This window comes from Urocitellus parryii, chromosome 5 (genome assembly GCF_045843805.1).
Source record: "Urocitellus parryii isolate mUroPar1 chromosome 5, mUroPar1.hap1, whole genome shotgun sequence".
Classification (NCBI taxonomy): domain Eukaryota; kingdom Metazoa; phylum Chordata; class Mammalia; order Rodentia; family Sciuridae; genus Urocitellus; species Urocitellus parryii.
The window spans coordinates 71,188,428-71,206,332 of record NC_135535.1 but is presented as its reverse complement, the minus strand read 5'-3'; the positions used below and the strand labels follow the sequence as shown (position 1 = coordinate 71,206,332).

The following is a 17,905-nucleotide window of genomic DNA, read 5'->3' as shown; positions in this document are numbered from 1 at the left end:
CCATTTTGATTAAGCCAAGATCAATTTGCAGAACACAAAATAACCCCATATCTGAGTTTATAGAGAAAAATATCTAAAATTCTCTTCACATCCAAGTGTGCACTATTTAAAGTAGTCTTGTGTTAATGGAAGGTGGGTTCAATGCTGGCCCATCTTTCATTTTTATTCCCAAACCTCTGTGAAGGTTTTAGGAAGGTAGATCACCAGTTCATTTTTCAAGTTCTCTTCTCCTCTAGCTTCCATAACAGCGACAATCTCTGAGTTATGATGTTTTTACTTAATTTTTCAACTTTATGATGGTGTAAAAGTAATATACATTCAGTAGAAATTGTACTCTGAATTTTGAGTTTTGATCAGTTTCTTGATGAGCAATATGTTGTACAATACTTTCTCATATACCTGGCAGAGGCAGTGAGGGGCAGCACCCAGTCAACCATGCGATCATGAGGGTGAGCAGCAGATTCTCTACAGTGAGCTATATTAAGTTAGGTATATTAAATTCATTTTTGAATTATGTTGGGTAACTCTATCTTAAGTCAGTGAACACCTGTATTGTTTTCTTCTGATCTCTACTTACCTCTGGCCACATCTTATTAGCCTCCATCCTTCTTAAGTTATACCTTAAAAAAGAATAATCTTCAAGATTCTGTCCTTGATTTGCTCTGTATTCCTTTCAGTTTGTTTACCTGAAAAAAAAAATTGTGTCTTTAACAATTATTTGTATTTGAATGCTTCAGATTTCAGGACCTCACCTTTCCTGGACCCAGGTTCCTATCTCCAACTAACTCTTAATCCCTGTGTAAATATCCAGCCTGCCCCTTGAACTCAATGAGTTCAGAATCAAATTCATATTTTGTTTCTGCTTCCTTCATATCTCTCATTTCAGTTCAGTCACTTTAAGTGACACAACCTAGAAACTTTGGAAACATCTGCCAGCCTTCCTCCATATTTCACTACACACTCATTACAATTTCCATATTTCCTTTCAAATTTGTCTTTCTGCCTACAATATTTATTCCACTGAATATGTCTACCAATCTTCTTGGTTTTTTTTTAATTTTTTTGTAGTTTGTATATGGACAGAATGCCTTTATTTTACTTGTTCATTTTTATGCAGTGCTGAGGATTGAACCCAGTGCCTCGCAGGGCTAGTACTCTACCCCTGAGCCACAACCCCAGCCCATGTCTACCAATCTTTTAGGATTAATTTTATTAAACCTCCCACTCACCCTTGATGCTCAAATGAAAACAAAGAGGATATTCTCAGAAACTTCCAGAGCATTATGGTTTTCACTTGATTTTAAACTTGATTGCGTGTACACACATTGGCACTCCTCAATGGATGACAAGTTTTCTAAGGGCAGAGATCACTCCTGTGTCCTGACAATCTAACTATGTCTTTGTAATAGTGGATGTTCCTAACATGTTTCCTCAGTTCCCTGTACTTTTGGATATATGGCAATATGACTTTCCCATTCAAAGTAATCCTGTTTCTCAATTCTTTAAATTACCTTTAGTAATATTTTATATCAAGAGGTTTTCTAAATTTTGATGAAATTCCACTTTTTATATAGCTTCAAAATTCTCCACTAGATTTATCAGACAAGGTTGATGGTGTGTCTTTAAAATGTCAACATCGCTTCTTAATTAAACTGAATTAATGAGTAGACCCCCCTGATAACTGGTGCTAGTTTCCCTTATTTTTCAGTAAAGCCGTGGGTTTTTTCCATTTTGTTCTGAATTAGTCTTAAATAAATTAGTCTTCATAAGTTCCCAAGAAAAAAAAATATGTTTTCACATATATGGTTTTATATCTTTGTAAAATCTTTTCCCTTAGAATTTAAGGGTGAAGTAAGTCTTTTATGAATCCCAGTACTAAGTATTTGATCTTTCATTCTGGCACAGCATTACTTCCTTCCAACATTTTTTATAACTTTAGGGAATTTTTCTGTTCATGTGGTATATTTTCAAGTCTTCTTTCAAAACAGAAAAAATATTTTGTGTTTATAACATCTGTTTTCATAGTCATTATATCATGTGCACATTGCCATGGAAAAGATATTCTCTTCCAAGGGTACTTGTGGGGAGTTACAAAAATATTTTTTTTCTGATAGACAGTCTCCTGATGATATACATTCTTCAAGAGATGTTTAAGATGAAACACAAAATTTATTCTTGTCCTCTGTTTTGGTTTGTGTAAATTTCTTGGTTGGTCAAAGTCACCAAATATTATGGGAACAATTTTCTTAAACCAGTAAACAAATCCAACATTTATTAAAAATAAAATGAAACATACTCTTGTTCTGTCTCCCCCACCTGAAAATATCCTAGTTTTTGTTTCTTTCCTTCCAGTACTCCCCTCCTCCTCCTCCTCCTCCTCCTCCTCCTCCTCTTCCTCCTTCTCCTCCTCCTCCTCCTCCTCCTTCTTTTTTTTTGGTAAGAAAATTTAAGAATGGGAAAAAGATGCTTCTCAATGTCTTGATGTGTTCAAAATTTCCACTTGGTGTGTTTAAAATTTTCACTTTGATATTTCAAAAGTCAAGACTGTATTTGGAGTGTCATAGCTTCCATTTTATTTTCATTAAATAAATAATGATGAATAATGTAGTTCTTGCTGGTATCATCTGTAATTTGCATAGCCCTATCTTTATTGTTTCTTTTATTTCTGAACTTCATTGTTTCTCTCTGTTAAATTGATGAATCATTTAGTATGCACAAGATAATTTACTAAGAAGAAACACTGGGCTGTGAGTTTGCTAAGAGAGGCACAGGATCAGCACACCCACCTGGTCCATCTAACCTAATTTAACATTGCCCAGGCCTCTTTCTTTGCTCTGTGAACACTGGAGGAAGTATCATAAATTACAGTAGCATCTGTGCCTGGCAAAGAATAAAAGATGAGCATTTTTCTATCCCACATTAGATAGATGATTTTATTCATTCAGCTGCTTATTAAGCACCAATAATGTGCCAGTCAATACTAATCAGTAATAAATGATGTAGCTCTATCTTAAGGATTTTGCTGTCCAGTAGGTACAATTTTTTTCTTAGCATACATTTTATTTCCTACTTAAAACTGTGAAACACAAAGACACTAAATTTGTTCCTTCTGACCAAGACTAATCATACTCTGTACACATGAATGACTTTTAAGTGCCTCTGATTAAACAGCAACATCACTCAGAGATAGGCAGAGGAATTCAAGTCACTAAAAGAACTATGGTTGTTTCACTTGACACCTCTCGTATCATGTTGCCAATGCCCAGAGTTTCACATGGCTGGATACTTGGGCACTACAGAATTCCCAGGGGCATTGTTCACACAGATGTGTGTGCCATGGCACTGTTTCAATACATTACACTGTGTATGGCCAAATGCTAGGAGCCATGGTGACTTTACAGCCACCTCTTTTATAGTCTTTTAGGAACAAGAGGTACCAAGTTATTTCTTCACTTCAATTTGTTCAGTGCTTTTTGAGTTCCTGCTGTATTCAGTGCACTTTCCTTTGAAAAGTAATAGAAAGATATAAAGATAAATAACACACAAATGTATAGTGTAATAGACATTAGAATCTAATAATTTCCTTTACAGATTCCTGATCCCAATGGAGCCACAAACAAGATGAGTTAATAACTGCATCTTCCTTCTCAAGGATTCTATCTTAATGAATGTGTACAGGTTGGCCAATAACTGGCAGTAGCATTTACTTAATGAAAGCCATATGGAGAAGCTGTGTTGTTTCACTAGGTCACTTGGCAAACATTTCTTTGTGCTCCCTTGGTACTTCCTGATCTCAACAGTAGGAGATCAGGAGGTTGCTCTTCCCAAGGTGCAACCTTGAGTTCATCAGCTGGGCTGTAGGGCCAAGGAAACTCACATTTCAGAATGAACTGGCTTAAGGGCATAAATGTGATTGTTTTTTCTTACAGAGTTGCAGTGGCAACACTGATAATTAAAACAAGCAGAATGAGAAGTGTTGGCATTCTCTGATGGCCATCTGTGACTTCAGTGTGCTGGTACTTAGTGTTCAGAGGGGAACTGTATGTTTGAATTGGCTCTTGGTTTTGCAGTAAAAAGTGAAGGAAAGTGTTCTGTTTATGCCTGCTTGTTTTATTTATTTTTTTTCTTTTTTAAGCAGCATGGTTAAAATTATGATATTAAATACTTTTAAATTCCTTTGCCATGCCACATTTTATTTTATGGATTTAGCACTTTGGAATATGAGACTATACCTCAATTCATGCATTATTTTTTTTAATTCTTTCAGTTTAAATAGGATTTATGGATTTTTGTTTTTTCAGTGCAAAACTATGAAACATGATCTGGCTTGTTTTGATTGAGTTCCAACATTTTAACATGAATATTGTAGAAGGAAATAAGTGGTCTTTAACTTCTTTTAAGACTATAGTAATTGTGTGGCATGATCAGAAAGCAATATAATATATATGACTGAAAGTAAAGATTTTACACATTTTAGAAAATGAAAAATGGCTAATATATTAAAACACAGAAAAGCATATTAATTATATTTGGTCACGTGGAGTTGCTATTTTAAGTTGGACAAAAATTGGTGGAGGGGCTCAGTGGTAGAGCACTTCCATAGCATGTGCTGAGTTTGATCCCTAGCACCACAAAAATTGGGAAAAAAGATCAAATCTTGTTTTTTGATTCAATTTGTATTAGATGATTCTTCACATTTCTCATCTTTTTGTTTAATTAAAATGAAATTGCATGATAGTTAATGCTAAATGAGTGAGCCCTTTGCAGGTTATTCAAACCTGAGGTCAGTCAGTCCTTGAAGGTCCGTCCTTCAGTCTCTTGATACCTGCTTTCAGGCTATTTGACTACTGAATAAATTTATCATAAAGTGGTGATGAATGAAAGAAAAAAAATCACAAGTTAGATACTTAAAAAACATTCAGCATTTTTTAAAATCCAGGAGCTAGGATGAAAGAGAGTGTAAGTTTATGAATTAAACCATGTTTCAGATGATGTAGACTTATTTACATGTGCTTCTCTGTCTCTAAACAATCTATAATAGACATTTGAATAGACTGTAAGATGAGTATGTTTTCAACAGATGACATGAAGATGAAATCAAATTTTTGATAATTTCTATGGATCTTTGGCTGAAGAGACATAGACCTGAACTCTTATTAGTTAACATCACTGGCACATTGTGGCTTGTGCAATTGCCCTAACCTCTGGGGAAGCATTTTGTTTGTACTTTACCAACCACTCAGTGCACTTGTGAATTCACCCTTCTTTACCAGCAGCTCTGTGGTGCCTCAGAACCTCCCCAGAGGTTGGGAACTATTGGATTGGAAAAGCTGCTCTGTTAACCCTTCTGGTCTCACATTCTAATTCCTATTAATATAAGAGGTATTAGCAACAATTGGGGAAAAGGGAACAAATTAACTGGAAATTTGAAACCATGAGAGTGAAGAGACTAACCACTCAAGCTGATAATTATGTATGAGTTCTTTCCATTTGACTGGTGGCCAGAAACCAGAGGGAGTGAAATTGATGAGCCAGTATGTCATGCTGGCACTGGCTGTGACAGAAAGGAAAATAATCCAAATAATTGTTTAATTGGATACTACTTAAAAAGAGAGGCTGGAATTCCCTAAAACTCGGGGTCCAGAGTAAACATCTTTCTTTTTCAACCATATTGATTAAATAAAAACCAAGGATGTTACATCGATGGCTAATTCCATTTTCAGTGCCACAAGACTATTCACTTTATGTTTCCTGTCAGTACCTGACAGTCTTTCCAGTTTTGTTGTCAATGTTAAAGACTTTGTGATGATAATTTTCTAACACTATACTTACAATGAAAAAGGAACTAAATGAAATTCTAGCTACAAATGTAGTCACAGGAAGGTGTATGGCAATGGTCATGAGTCAGCTTGGGCTTGAGGCATCTTATATCACTTCTATCTTGTATTCTGTATAGTTATTTTATATAGCCTTTGTTATAGTTATTTTATATTATTTAAACTTTCTGTAATTCAGTTTCTATACCTGAATATTAGGGGTGATGTCAGCAAGGTTGTGGTAAAGATTATGTAAGTTAATTTGTATACAGCATAATGTGCCAGAGCCTGGCATATTATGAATGCCAGGTAGCTACAATAGTAAAGTGCTATTATTTGCCTTTCCTTAATGGCAGTTTCACACAAGGAACTGTTTCTATATAACCTTACTGAGCCATTGAGTCACCACTTATAATCTGGCAGTTTTACTTGAATTATCAGTGTGGTAAAATCTATCAGTTTTACAAAGAGAGGCTCAGAAAAATCAAACCACTTCAATACATTTGAATGAATGAATGTATATAGCACAGAGGAAGATTTGGAGGTTGTATGACCACTTAATATTTTTGATCCTCATTTTTTTTTTCTTTTCCCATTCTCTCGAGGCTTTATTTTTAGGACCCTTTCTCTGAGCTGTATGCATTCATATTTAATGATTGCCATTTTTATTCCTTTTGTAGTATTAAATATTAAATATCAGGCAGAATACTCCTTTAATTTCCCTTTGGAGTAATAAAATGTTACCAGCAACTATTTCTTGAGGTCTGTAGCAATACCCTTTGTCAAAAGAGAAGCATATAATAAAGCTAGCAAAACACTTACAAAGAGCTCTTAAGAGTATTATATATTGCATAAATGGAAACTACCAAATAAAGTAATTATCCATGAGGTGAATAAGTGCTGATTTGGTTTCAGGAAGCTGTCACACAAAAAAAAAGCATTCTAATAAATTCTAATTGCCAAGGTAACCACTAAATTATAACAAAAATTTAATGACTAATTTTAATGACTTTATTCATAATGAGATTATTTTAGCATGAATAACTCCTTTTTTCAGCTTTAATGAGATATAATTGACAAGTAAAAATTGTACACAGTCAAGGTGTACATTGATTTGATATACATTGTAAAGTAATTACCACCATAAAATTAATTAACACCATTAACATCATCAAAAATCATTGCTGAGGGGGGTAGAACTGTCTATGGGTGGTGAGAACTCTTAATATCTACTCTCAGCAAATTACAAGCAAATATTACAGTCTTCTTAACTATAGATGATATGTTTTATTAACATAACTATATCATATTATATCCCAAAACTTATTTTCATATAGCTCAAAATTTAGCCAGCATTCTCCATTTTTTCCATTGTTTTCAAGAAGGTGTCACTGACAGTCCACAATAAGGTGCAAAGATTTCCTTTTTCTCCACATCCTCATCAACAATCTTTCCTCTCTATTTTTAACCACAGAGCTTTGTTTATTTAATTGAAAAATCATTAATTTAAGCCACCTCATAAATGGATAACCAAAAAATGCTTAGTTTTTATTCTACTTCACATATCATTTCCTTCATCACTAGGGGGAATATATATATATATATATATATATATATATATATATATGGTTTTTATTTCACCCTGTCATTTTTCTTCTGTTTTAGTGCATTGTAGTTATACATAATAGTGTTGTTCTGGATATGTGGCTCAGTTGTAGAGTGACTGCCTGGCATGCATGAGACTCTGGGTTCAAACCCCAGAATTGAAAAAAAACACCTTAATCTTCTTAGTAACACTCATCCTAACAGGTGTGAGATAATATCCCATTGTGATTTTCATTTGCATTTCCCTCATTATTAGTGAGGTTTTTTTAGTGTACCTGTTGACCATTTTATGTCTTTTCAGAAATGTCTATTTAGGTTCTTTACCCATTTTCTAATTGGGTTAATTAACTTTAGTCATTGAGTTACTTACATATTTTGGGTATTTAGTTTGCAAATATTATCTCCCATTTCACAGATTGCTTTATCGTTTGTTGTTTGTTGAATGTTTTCTTTGATGTGCAATTTTTTTTTCATTTTATGTAATCTTATTTGTTTGTTTTTGCTTTTGTGGCTTGAGCTTTTGGAGTCATAGCCAAAAAAAAAAAAAAATCATGGTCAAAACCAAGCAAGGAACTTTTTCTCTGTGTTTTGTTGTTGTTGTTGTTGTTGTTGTTTTTGTTTTTTAGGAGTCTTATGGTTTCAGCCTTACATTTGAGTTTTTAATACTTTTTTATGGGGTGAGCATAGTATTCAATTTTTCTTTTGCATGTGTATATCTGTTTTTTCCCAGTGTCACTTGGTGAGGGACTATCCTTGCCCCACTGTGTCTTCTTGGTAAACTTGTCAAAGATTAATTGACTAAATGTATGTGGATTTATTTCTGTGCACTCTAGTTTTTTTTTTAAAATTGGCCTTCTTACCCATTTCTATACCATTTTTATTGCTATAGCTTTGTGATGTAATTGGAAATCAATGTCTTCAGTCTTATTTTTCAATATTCTTTTGACTATTCAGGATCTTCTTTTATGACTTATGTGAATTTTAGGAATGTTTTTCTATTTCTGTGAAAAATGTCATTGTAATATTTATAGGATTATAATGAATATATAGATCAATTTGAGTAGTAATATTTTAACAATATTAATTCTTCAGTCTACTAATATAAGATATCCATTCATTTATTTCTGTCACCTTTAATTTTTCCATCAGTGTCTTTCCATTTTAGATTGTTTCTGCAGTTAACCCTGTTCTTAAGTATATTTGCTCTTTTTGATTCATTAGTAATTATAATTAGTTTCTTGATTTAATTATCAGAGAGTTTGTTGTTAGTTTTTAGAAACACAATTGATTTTTATGTTGATTTTAAATCCTCCACCTTCATTCAGCTTTATTAGTTCTAGCAGTATTTGTGTGTGTGTGTGTGTGTGTGTGTGTGTGTGTGTGCGCTTGTAGTTTTTAGGATTTCTATATATAACATTGTGTCATCTGCAAACAGATAATGTCTTCCTTTCTGACTTGTATGGCTCTTATTCCTTTTTCCTACTTAATTCCTTTGGCCAGAACTTAAAGTACTATGTTGAATAGAAGTGATGACCTGGTAGTGCTTGGTACCAAGAAAGTGAGGAAGGGTCCTGTGAAGGAGGCAAGGAGGCAAAGAAGAGGAAACTTCATGGAATTGGGACCCTCACTTTCTTACCAGCCAATACAACCAGTGCATTCTGAAAGAGTATATATATCCATGGCATCTTTGGAGTAAATATGTTTGAAAAGCCAAGGTTGGCAAGACAATACCATTATTATGAAAAGGAGCTTTGGAGAACATTCCATATTTATCTATTCTTCATGGTGGTTGTTGTTATAGTCCTTGTTGACAAAAGAAGAAGGAAGAGAAGAAAGAAGGAAGAAGAATAGGAGGGGTAGGGAGAGGAGGAAGAGTAAGAGGAGGAGGAGGAGGAGAATTATTAATTTCATTCAGATCATTTAAAATTTCTCAAATTCAAAAACCAAAAACAAATTGTCCTAACCTAGCCAATAAAAGCATTAAAATCCCACTATTCATATATATGAATTTATGATATTTGTAATTTCTGTTAAATTATAATAATTTTTAAGGTTTTCTCATAAGCTTATTTAATCTGTTTGAATTTCTGTGATCAAAATTATTCTAAACAATAGGAGGAGACAATCTTGGAATTTCTACTTTGTAAATCATGAGTCAAAGTCTTTTAAAATGTATCTTTTCCATTCACAGGAAAAACATCTAGGAAGGTTTCATTGTCTATTATATCAAAATATAACTTACTTCAAATAGGGAGCTGTGAAAAGGAAACCCATAACTTTTAATTTAGAAATGTATACCCTTTATAATTAAAATAGAGACTTAAGGGAAGATTTGTATTCATTATAAGACGTTAGAGGTCAAATGTACTTGTTAATTGTGTCTTCTAAGGTTTTATTTCACAATCATATGTTTTCTTCTTTTTCTTTTTTTAAAATATTTATTTTTTTATTTGTAGTTGGGCACAATAGCTTTTTTTATTTTTATGTGGTGCTGACAATTGAACCAGGGTCTTACAGGTGTGAGGCAAGCACTCTACCGCTGAGCCAAAACCTCAGCCCTTTTCTTCTTTTTCTTTATTGGCTTTTTTTTTCTTTCTTTTACTTAATGCTTTCTGGTTGAATTTATTTCAAAATAATTATTTTTTTCCTTTTCAAATTTCAGTACAAAATGCAGATACCAATATATCTCTGGAAGCAGAAACTTCCCTGACTTCTGGACAATTATCTTGCAAATTATATTTCTACCGCCCACATGTCAGATCTATTTTGAATGTTAATAATATTAAAGACTTACGTGTTTAATTTTTTGATTTTATAAAAGTTTTAATTTCAACAAATAGCCATTAAAACCCATCTGTGAATGATAATGCACCTTGATGTGTAAGAGAAAATCTCAGGCTCCTACATCTTATAACAAGGAGCAGATAATACAGCGAGGGAGGTCATTAGGCCACAGCCTTCTATTTGATGTACCTTATCAGGAGAAGAAGCTATAGCACTATCCTTTGGAAGTGGTTCCTCTAATGAGCTCATCATGACTGATGATGGTCATGAAGCTGGTCAAACTGTTCCTCTTTCCTATGAGAGGATAATGGAATCCAAGGCCTTCGTTAGCCTTTCACTAACTGCTGTGAGCTTTTCACAAACACACCCACTGCCTTAGTTCAACAATGTACGTGGACTGAGAGCTAACACACCAATCTTCTCTTTGGGATACTTAACAGCATTAACCAAGGTCGTTTGTAATATTTTTGTTGTCAATTATTTGTGTCATGATCATTTTCTTAATATTCTTGACAGAAAATCTTGGAAGAGATGTTGTAACTTTTTCTAATTGCTTTTGAAAAAAAGCACTTATTTCTTTTTTTATCTTTTGGTGAATGTGCCTCGGGTAGGTATCTGCTAGACATTTAGTATAGTATGGATAGTATGCAGTCTTTAGCACTATATTATTATGTCTACTGTAATGAGCGTCCTCTGCCTTGCAGGACAGTTCTTTTTACTCTGACTTCTGTGGTCGTACTTGTCATTACAACTGACTGGATCAGCTGGGACAAGCTGAACCGGGGATTTCTGCCCAGTGATGAGGTTTCCAGAGCATTCCTTGCTTCTTTCATCTTGGTCTTTGACCTTCTTATTGTGATGCAGGTAAGTGTCTTTGTGTTTCCCTCCTCTCTCTGAAATTGTTCTATGCTTTGTTTTCAGTATAACAAACACTATAAACTACAGGCTCCATAAAACCAGAGAAGTGCATAGTTTACAGTGGCTATTAATGGGGCTTTAACTGATCATACTTTCAGCAGTTTACTGGGAGGAAAAGCCAAAAGGGATTTTATGAGAGGGGCACCCAAAGTTCATTTTATTAACATTGCAAGGTGGGCCTCTAGAAGCCATGCAGCATGGTGACATTTTCTGCCAAGGCTTGAGGTGGGGGACATGGGAAGGGACAAAAAAAAAAAAATACTGTCATTTAGCAAACAGAAAGCTATAGAGATGAGGATGATATAAAGCCAGCAAAGCAGGGAAAAGCAATTGTCAAAGCAACTCAGGGTTTTTATAGCAGTTGAAATGGAGTGATGTAAAGATGCTTTTTCTACTATGGAAATTATTACTTTCTTTCAGTGTTCACCAGAGATGATTCCATTTTCATGTAAACAATATTTCTGTCCTGCTTAGCAACAGAATTTTTTTTTTTTTTTTGTACAATAATATCTCACTAACCAGCGTGATTCGTGTAATCTTCTGGTGTGAATGTTTGGGGCTTCAGAAATCATGTTTTGAATGGGGCAGAAAGAGATATTAGCTATTTCTTGGTGCCTTATCTTGTTCATTAAATGTCCATCCATTTGCTAGACATTTTCGTATTGCTTTCATAAGGCAATTTTGGTCTTTCCCTCCTGAGGCATTATAAGTCATCAGAACAAAGGGTCCCATTGCCAAAGGGAAAGGAGACTCTATTGTATTCTGAATTTATGTGAGATTTTGTAGGATAGCAGATTGTTTTTCTTATTTCTAGAGGCAAAGAGGGGCCCTTTTAAGAGCTATTCTGTGTTGTCTCAAAAAAGAACAATAGTTTTGGGGGTTTTTTTGTTTGTTTGTTTCTTCATATTGGCATATAATATATCCTAGGCAATAGGTTCACAGTGATTCTTAGAGTATATTATTTTTTGAACGGATGATATTTAAAATACATTGTCGCCTAAAAATTGTTTGAAAATATAAAATTGAATATTCTTGTCTCATCTAAAAATTAACACATTTTTCTTTCCCTTGCTGTGAGGTAGTGTAGCACAGTGAAGCAAACCTTAGACTTGGAGTTGAACAGTATTGGCAGGTTGCAGATCTGTCTCTCACCAGCTGCAGGACATCCTCTGGATAGCTGAAAATTGAATTTATAGCACTTAGGTAACAATGCGTTACGAATTACTGTAGAAAGGCCATTTTTATCTTCTTCCACTTCCTAATATATGTCCTAATGTTAAATATCCTCTTTGGTTCATTGGCCTACAGGTACCTCTCTGAATCCATCTTAAAGTCAAAAGTCTTAAGTAACCAAGTAGACCATTGTCTCCTTAAATTTGTTCCATTTGCTGCATTTACATATGGGAGAACACACATTCCCTTATTGCCCACTACCATGTTCTGCTTTCTATCCTATTTATGTAAGTTTTAAGTGTTCTTCCAAATAAGCTCTCTAAAGCTAGGGACATCAAGTAGAAAACTATAACATTAAAATTTACAGATAGTATAGATTCATTCAAACAGTATTTAATAAAAGACAGATGGAAGAAAAGAAGGATCGCCAGGATTTATTCATGCGGAGTCAGCAAGACTGGAAAGGGAAAGACATTCTAGATGAAAGAACGGCATAAAATGCCAAGGAGTCAGTAAATGCTCAAGTGTTCAGAGAGTGGCCCGAGACCAATTGACTGAAGATGAAGAGTTCATGCTGAGGAATATATCAGTTTGGACCACTTTGGCTGCAAGTAACAATAACCCTGCCAAGGCAGCTTAATCAAAGGGAGAACGTATTTCTGCATTATAGGGACATCCTACACATTTCAAGTGAATGGTTGCAGCTGCCCGTAGAGACACTTGAAATCAGAGACTGAAGTAAAACAAGTCCTAGCCTTAATTTTCCATCTCTTGTCTTGGGTTCTCACTTCTGTTTTTATTTTTTCCACCCACTGGAAAGCAGCTCTTTCCATTTTCCAGTTCACGTGAAAGAAAAGGGCTACAACCAACAGCTCAGTGGGCAGCCGCTCTACTTGTCAGGCCCAATTCCAGATCCCCAGGCAGCAGAGTTTGCAGAGTTTGGATTGTCCTGCACCTGTCCCTGTCTGACTAGGTCAGTGTGGAGGCTGTGGAGATGGGGCAGACCAAAGAAAAGGGGGGGAAACTGAGTCTCAAAATCAAGTTAATAGGTGTGAAATATAAAGAAGAGTTGGGAAGGAACCCCCCCAAATAGACCTCAACTCCTTTGCTCTCTTGCGTAATACCAAGTCAGCAAGTCAGGCCTAATCATTTATCTTTTCATGTCTTTTTGTTCCAATCCTTTCTTCTCTCTCTCTTTTTTTTTTTTTTGGCCACCATTCCAGTCCTGACTGTCCTTTACATGATTATAAAATAGGTGATGGAAACTTTTGCTTCCTGATGACCCCATCTACCCTCTTTGCCTTCTACAGCTTGCCCTCATTACCCTCGAATCAGAAATGTCATATTGTACACATATCACCAGCCTCAGATACTGTCAGTGATTCCTCAGGGACCAATCATAAAGTCCCAGACCCTCCTGTGTCCTCCAGGATGTGACCCTGGCTCTGTTTCCTCCTGGATCTCCAGGGCTCCCACTTTTCCCAGACGAGGGGCTTGCTGCTTTGCTCTTGAGCACAGCACACTTATTCCCAGGATGTCTGGGAGCCTCTCTTTCCTCACTAGACTTTGTGTCTGTCCTGCTCTACTCATCTAGGTCCCATCATTCACACACCCCTTCACTGAAGTCACGGGATTACTTCCTCTTTCAAACTTCCACAGCACCTTGTACCTGCACTGCAAGCCAACACTCCACTTTTTTCTTATTATTCTTTGTGACTCTGTAGTTTTGCTAGCACAATGTCTTACAAAAACAGAGTAAGCCTGGAGTAATAAATGCTTGAGGAGGATGAAGAAGTGAAAGTCCAGCATGAGTCTCCTGACAGTGCCATATGTCCCCCTTTGACAGCATCATGTAGAAGCTCTGGGAACTGGCGCAGGTGGTAAAGGAGTTCAATAAAGAAAACACAGCTCCTAAAGACATATGTCTTCAAGACATTAGAAAATATATAATACAAATGGTCCAACAAGTCCTTAGCCAACTAAATTACGATCCAATTCATCTCATATTCACATATATAAGATAAAATAAAAATAGAGAAGTAGTAAAATTAATGGAAACGGAAGGAGCAGTTTCATTAAAAGGCCTGTCTTCATTAGAATTATTTAGGGATTTAAAAGCAGTTGACCAAGGCTTTTCTAATTGTAGGAAAATTCCACTTATTTGATAGAAAGGTACTTTAATGTTTGATTATTAAAAAAAAAGAAACCATTAATTTTTTTTCTGATGCCAGGAAAGAACCCAGGGTCTTAAACATGCTAAGTAGATTGTATACTACTAAACCCAAAGAATTTGATATTATTTCCATAAAGATTTTTACTTTTAACAACATTAGTGGTCCAATTATTAATACTTCTAGAGAAAGTGCAATCATTTTATAGGTGTTCATGAGATAGGAATTTGCTGCATTTATTATTAAAACTATTTGTTGTTGCACATTTATTTCTCTTCTGTTTTAGTAAAGTCATCACAACTAAGACTTAAGTGGATGCCTGCAAAATGTAACATGATTTATACAAAAGAATATGCTACAGAACACAAGAAGTAAATTTTAAAGAAAAGATCTTTCTGGGAAAAATTTTATCTCAAGTTCTATGTAGTGTTTGTTATTATGACATTTGTTTTTATACTTCCATTTATTTCATTGCATAAGTATTCGATTTGTAATATGTTCCACCCACCTATTTTCCCTGCTAGGTTAAGGAAAAGATATAGCTAAGACATATGAGAGCTAAAAATGAGTGTTGTAGAATGAGTAAAGAAAATGTCAGAGGTGTTTACAGAAGGCAGATCAATGCAGACAAGAGTAGAAGGGGAAAACTTCAAGGAAGAGATGAGACCTGAAGGGCAGCCTGCCTGTGAGAACACCTAACAAGAAGCAGGTATATTGTTTTTCCAGTCAGACGTGATGGCATGATGATCACATTACTCAGTTTTGTTACATAAAGTTCAGAAAACATGTATTGTTCATTCCTAGTGCACTGCAGGTGCTGGGGACCGAGCATGGAGTGAAAGACATTCAAAGATCACTAAGACTACAAGAGTTTGTAGTTGCACAGGAATTTATAATTCAATAGAAGAAATAAGAGTAGAAAGGTAGAGAAATTTTAGGAAGATATTTTTATATAGAAGAATTTTTCAGGTAGAAAGGGAACATCTATACTCTTGCCACTTTCAAAATCCACCTCTCTCACTATCTCAGGAACTAGCATATCTGGTATGAATGAGGGCCCGCATAAAGGAAGTTTTTCTTCATAAGAAAAAAGAACATTCTGTGTTCTTTTTACTAGACAGGAAAAGATAGGGAGACAGTAGAAGAGCAGGAGGAGAAAGAGGGGTGTAGGTAGAGAGATATGAGGAACCAGAAAGAAGGTAAGTGGAGGAATCCATACCATTCTTCAGTGTGTGTGGATGGGCTCGGGGCAGGATTAGGCACAGTGATGACTGTGGAGACTGATGGAGCTATGTCCATTTCTCATGGACACTTTACATAACTGGACACTAGGGAATTGGTGTTAGAGAAAATTAAAATCCATTCAGTTTCATACATGGACCAATGTGATCTAGCACTGAGATAATAACTGCCTACCAGGTGTTCTGGAGGCCAAAGAAGCCATGACAAAATAAATTTCTATGAATGTATTGGTAAGTATGAAAAGGTTTTGCACTTCTACTTCTTTGCAATTAGTCCCAAGCCAATTATGAAGTTATCTAACTGCCACCTGGATTTTAAAGCATGGTGGTTAAGTATACAGGGTCTGGAATCAGACATCTGTGGCTCAAATTCTGCCTCTGCCTTTGACTCGCTGTGTGACTTTGAGATTGGGTATTTAGTTAACCTGGGCTAATACTAGTGTTGACTTCATATCGTTTGTTATGGCTCAGAATTGCATACAGCTGTGGCTGGCACAGAGTAAGTACTAAAAAATATTAACTGTACTCAACAATGAGTGAGAATGCTAATAAAGTTATATGTGAGTTCTAATACTAAGTTTGTAGTAGACTGAAGCCACATCACATTTCAAAGGGCTTGAAAAGCTCCGAAAAGCATTTGGACTTTATTCTAAGGATAATAATGAGCCAATTAAAGTTCTAAGCAACAAGTTCTAGAAACTAAATGTTACTGAAGCCACATCATGGAAGGCCTTGAAAAGCTACGAAGCATTTGGACTTTATGGATAATGATGAGCCAATTAGAGTTTTAAGCAACTAAATGTTATTTTAAAAATTTTCCTTTAAAGGTTGAAGAATGATTTAGAAAGGAGTACTAAAAGAAGGAAGTTAAGTTTGCATGGTAGTGTGGCATTTTATAAATGGAGTGTTAGGGGACTGAATAGGGTTGTATAAATAAAATGAACACACAAATGTATTATTTGAGGATGAAAATAACAGGGATTGTTTATGCATACATTGAAATGAAGGGAAAGTTACTCAATATAAGTATTATGGCATCATTAGCTGTGATTGTTCACCCTGCCATTTTGTGAGCTCTTTCAAGTAGGAATCACATATTACTTTTATATACTCATCTTCTTTATAGCTTCTTACAGGATTTCTTTAATACTATAGATATTTTTAAATGTTGTTAGCAAATAACTACTACAAGATTTCAAGCAATAAATTGAAATAATGGTGGAACTTTTGACTAAAGCCCAAAAATGTGACAAAATAAGTGGTTTGAAGAAAAATGTCAGGAGTTTTGAATTAAGCTTATGGAGCTGCAGGAAAGGCCAGATGCCCCAGTCTGGAAATGATGGAGACAGAAAGAGGAGATGTTGGTGACAGTATACAGAGTTTCAGTTAGAAGGAGTAAGATTTTGTGATCTATTGCATGACATGATGACTAGAGTAAATAATAATGTATTACATATTCCAAATTGTTTAAAAGCTAGATTTTAAATGTTATTACCCTAAACAAATGCTAAGTATGTGAGGTTATGGATATGTTAAAGCACTCCACAATTTATACATTTATGATAACATCACTCTATATATCATAAGCATACACAATTACTATGTCAAATAAAAAGGAAACAAAATTATTTTTAAAGAGACAAAAAAAGCAGAAGAAAATTGGAAAGTAGGCGATAGGCCTAGCAGAAATCTTTCTATATACATAGATACAAATATGTGTACACATATGCATATATATATACATATGCATGGATATGTGTGTGTCTGTATATAATATCTTAGAATTATGTGCATCAAGGTGATGAGAGAAGCTTTGTAGAGGAGAGACTATTTGTTCATTAAGTCCCAAGTTTTCATTTTTGCAAATACTTCAATGACATGGGTGCATTATAATAGGTTGGAAATCATATGCATAATCTACAGCTATGTATCCTTTAAAATAAATGAGAACAAAATAGACACAGTCTTATAAATAGGACACTGGTGTAATATAAAATATTTGGCATATGTATTTACTGTCCTATAATTAGGACATTGGGCACACATTACATAATATACAAAGAAGTAACTTTCATTACCTATTCAGTAACTATTTTTCTGGAAAGTGGCAAAACACTTCAAACAAAGGGTTACATTACATTTTTTACAATATGGTGTCATTTTCCTATGAAATATCTTATTTTGGCATTTTTGCCAT

At 34.8% G+C, this 17,905-nt stretch overlaps 1 protein-coding gene across 3 annotated transcripts in view; it reads left to right on the top strand.

Moving 5' to 3' along the window:
* The window catches only part of Tmem117 (transmembrane protein 117), a 442,366-nt gene that overhangs the window by 355,012 nt on the left and 69,449 nt on the right, over nt 1-17,905 (top strand). For all 3 annotated transcript variants that reach the window (XM_077798672.1, XM_026401424.2, XM_026401425.2), the window contains exon 6: nt 10,910-11,069. In XM_077798672.1, the coding sequence (XP_077654798.1) occupies nt 10,910-11,069 (160 nt within the window). The remainder of the gene's footprint in view (nt 1-10,909; nt 11,070-17,905) is intronic.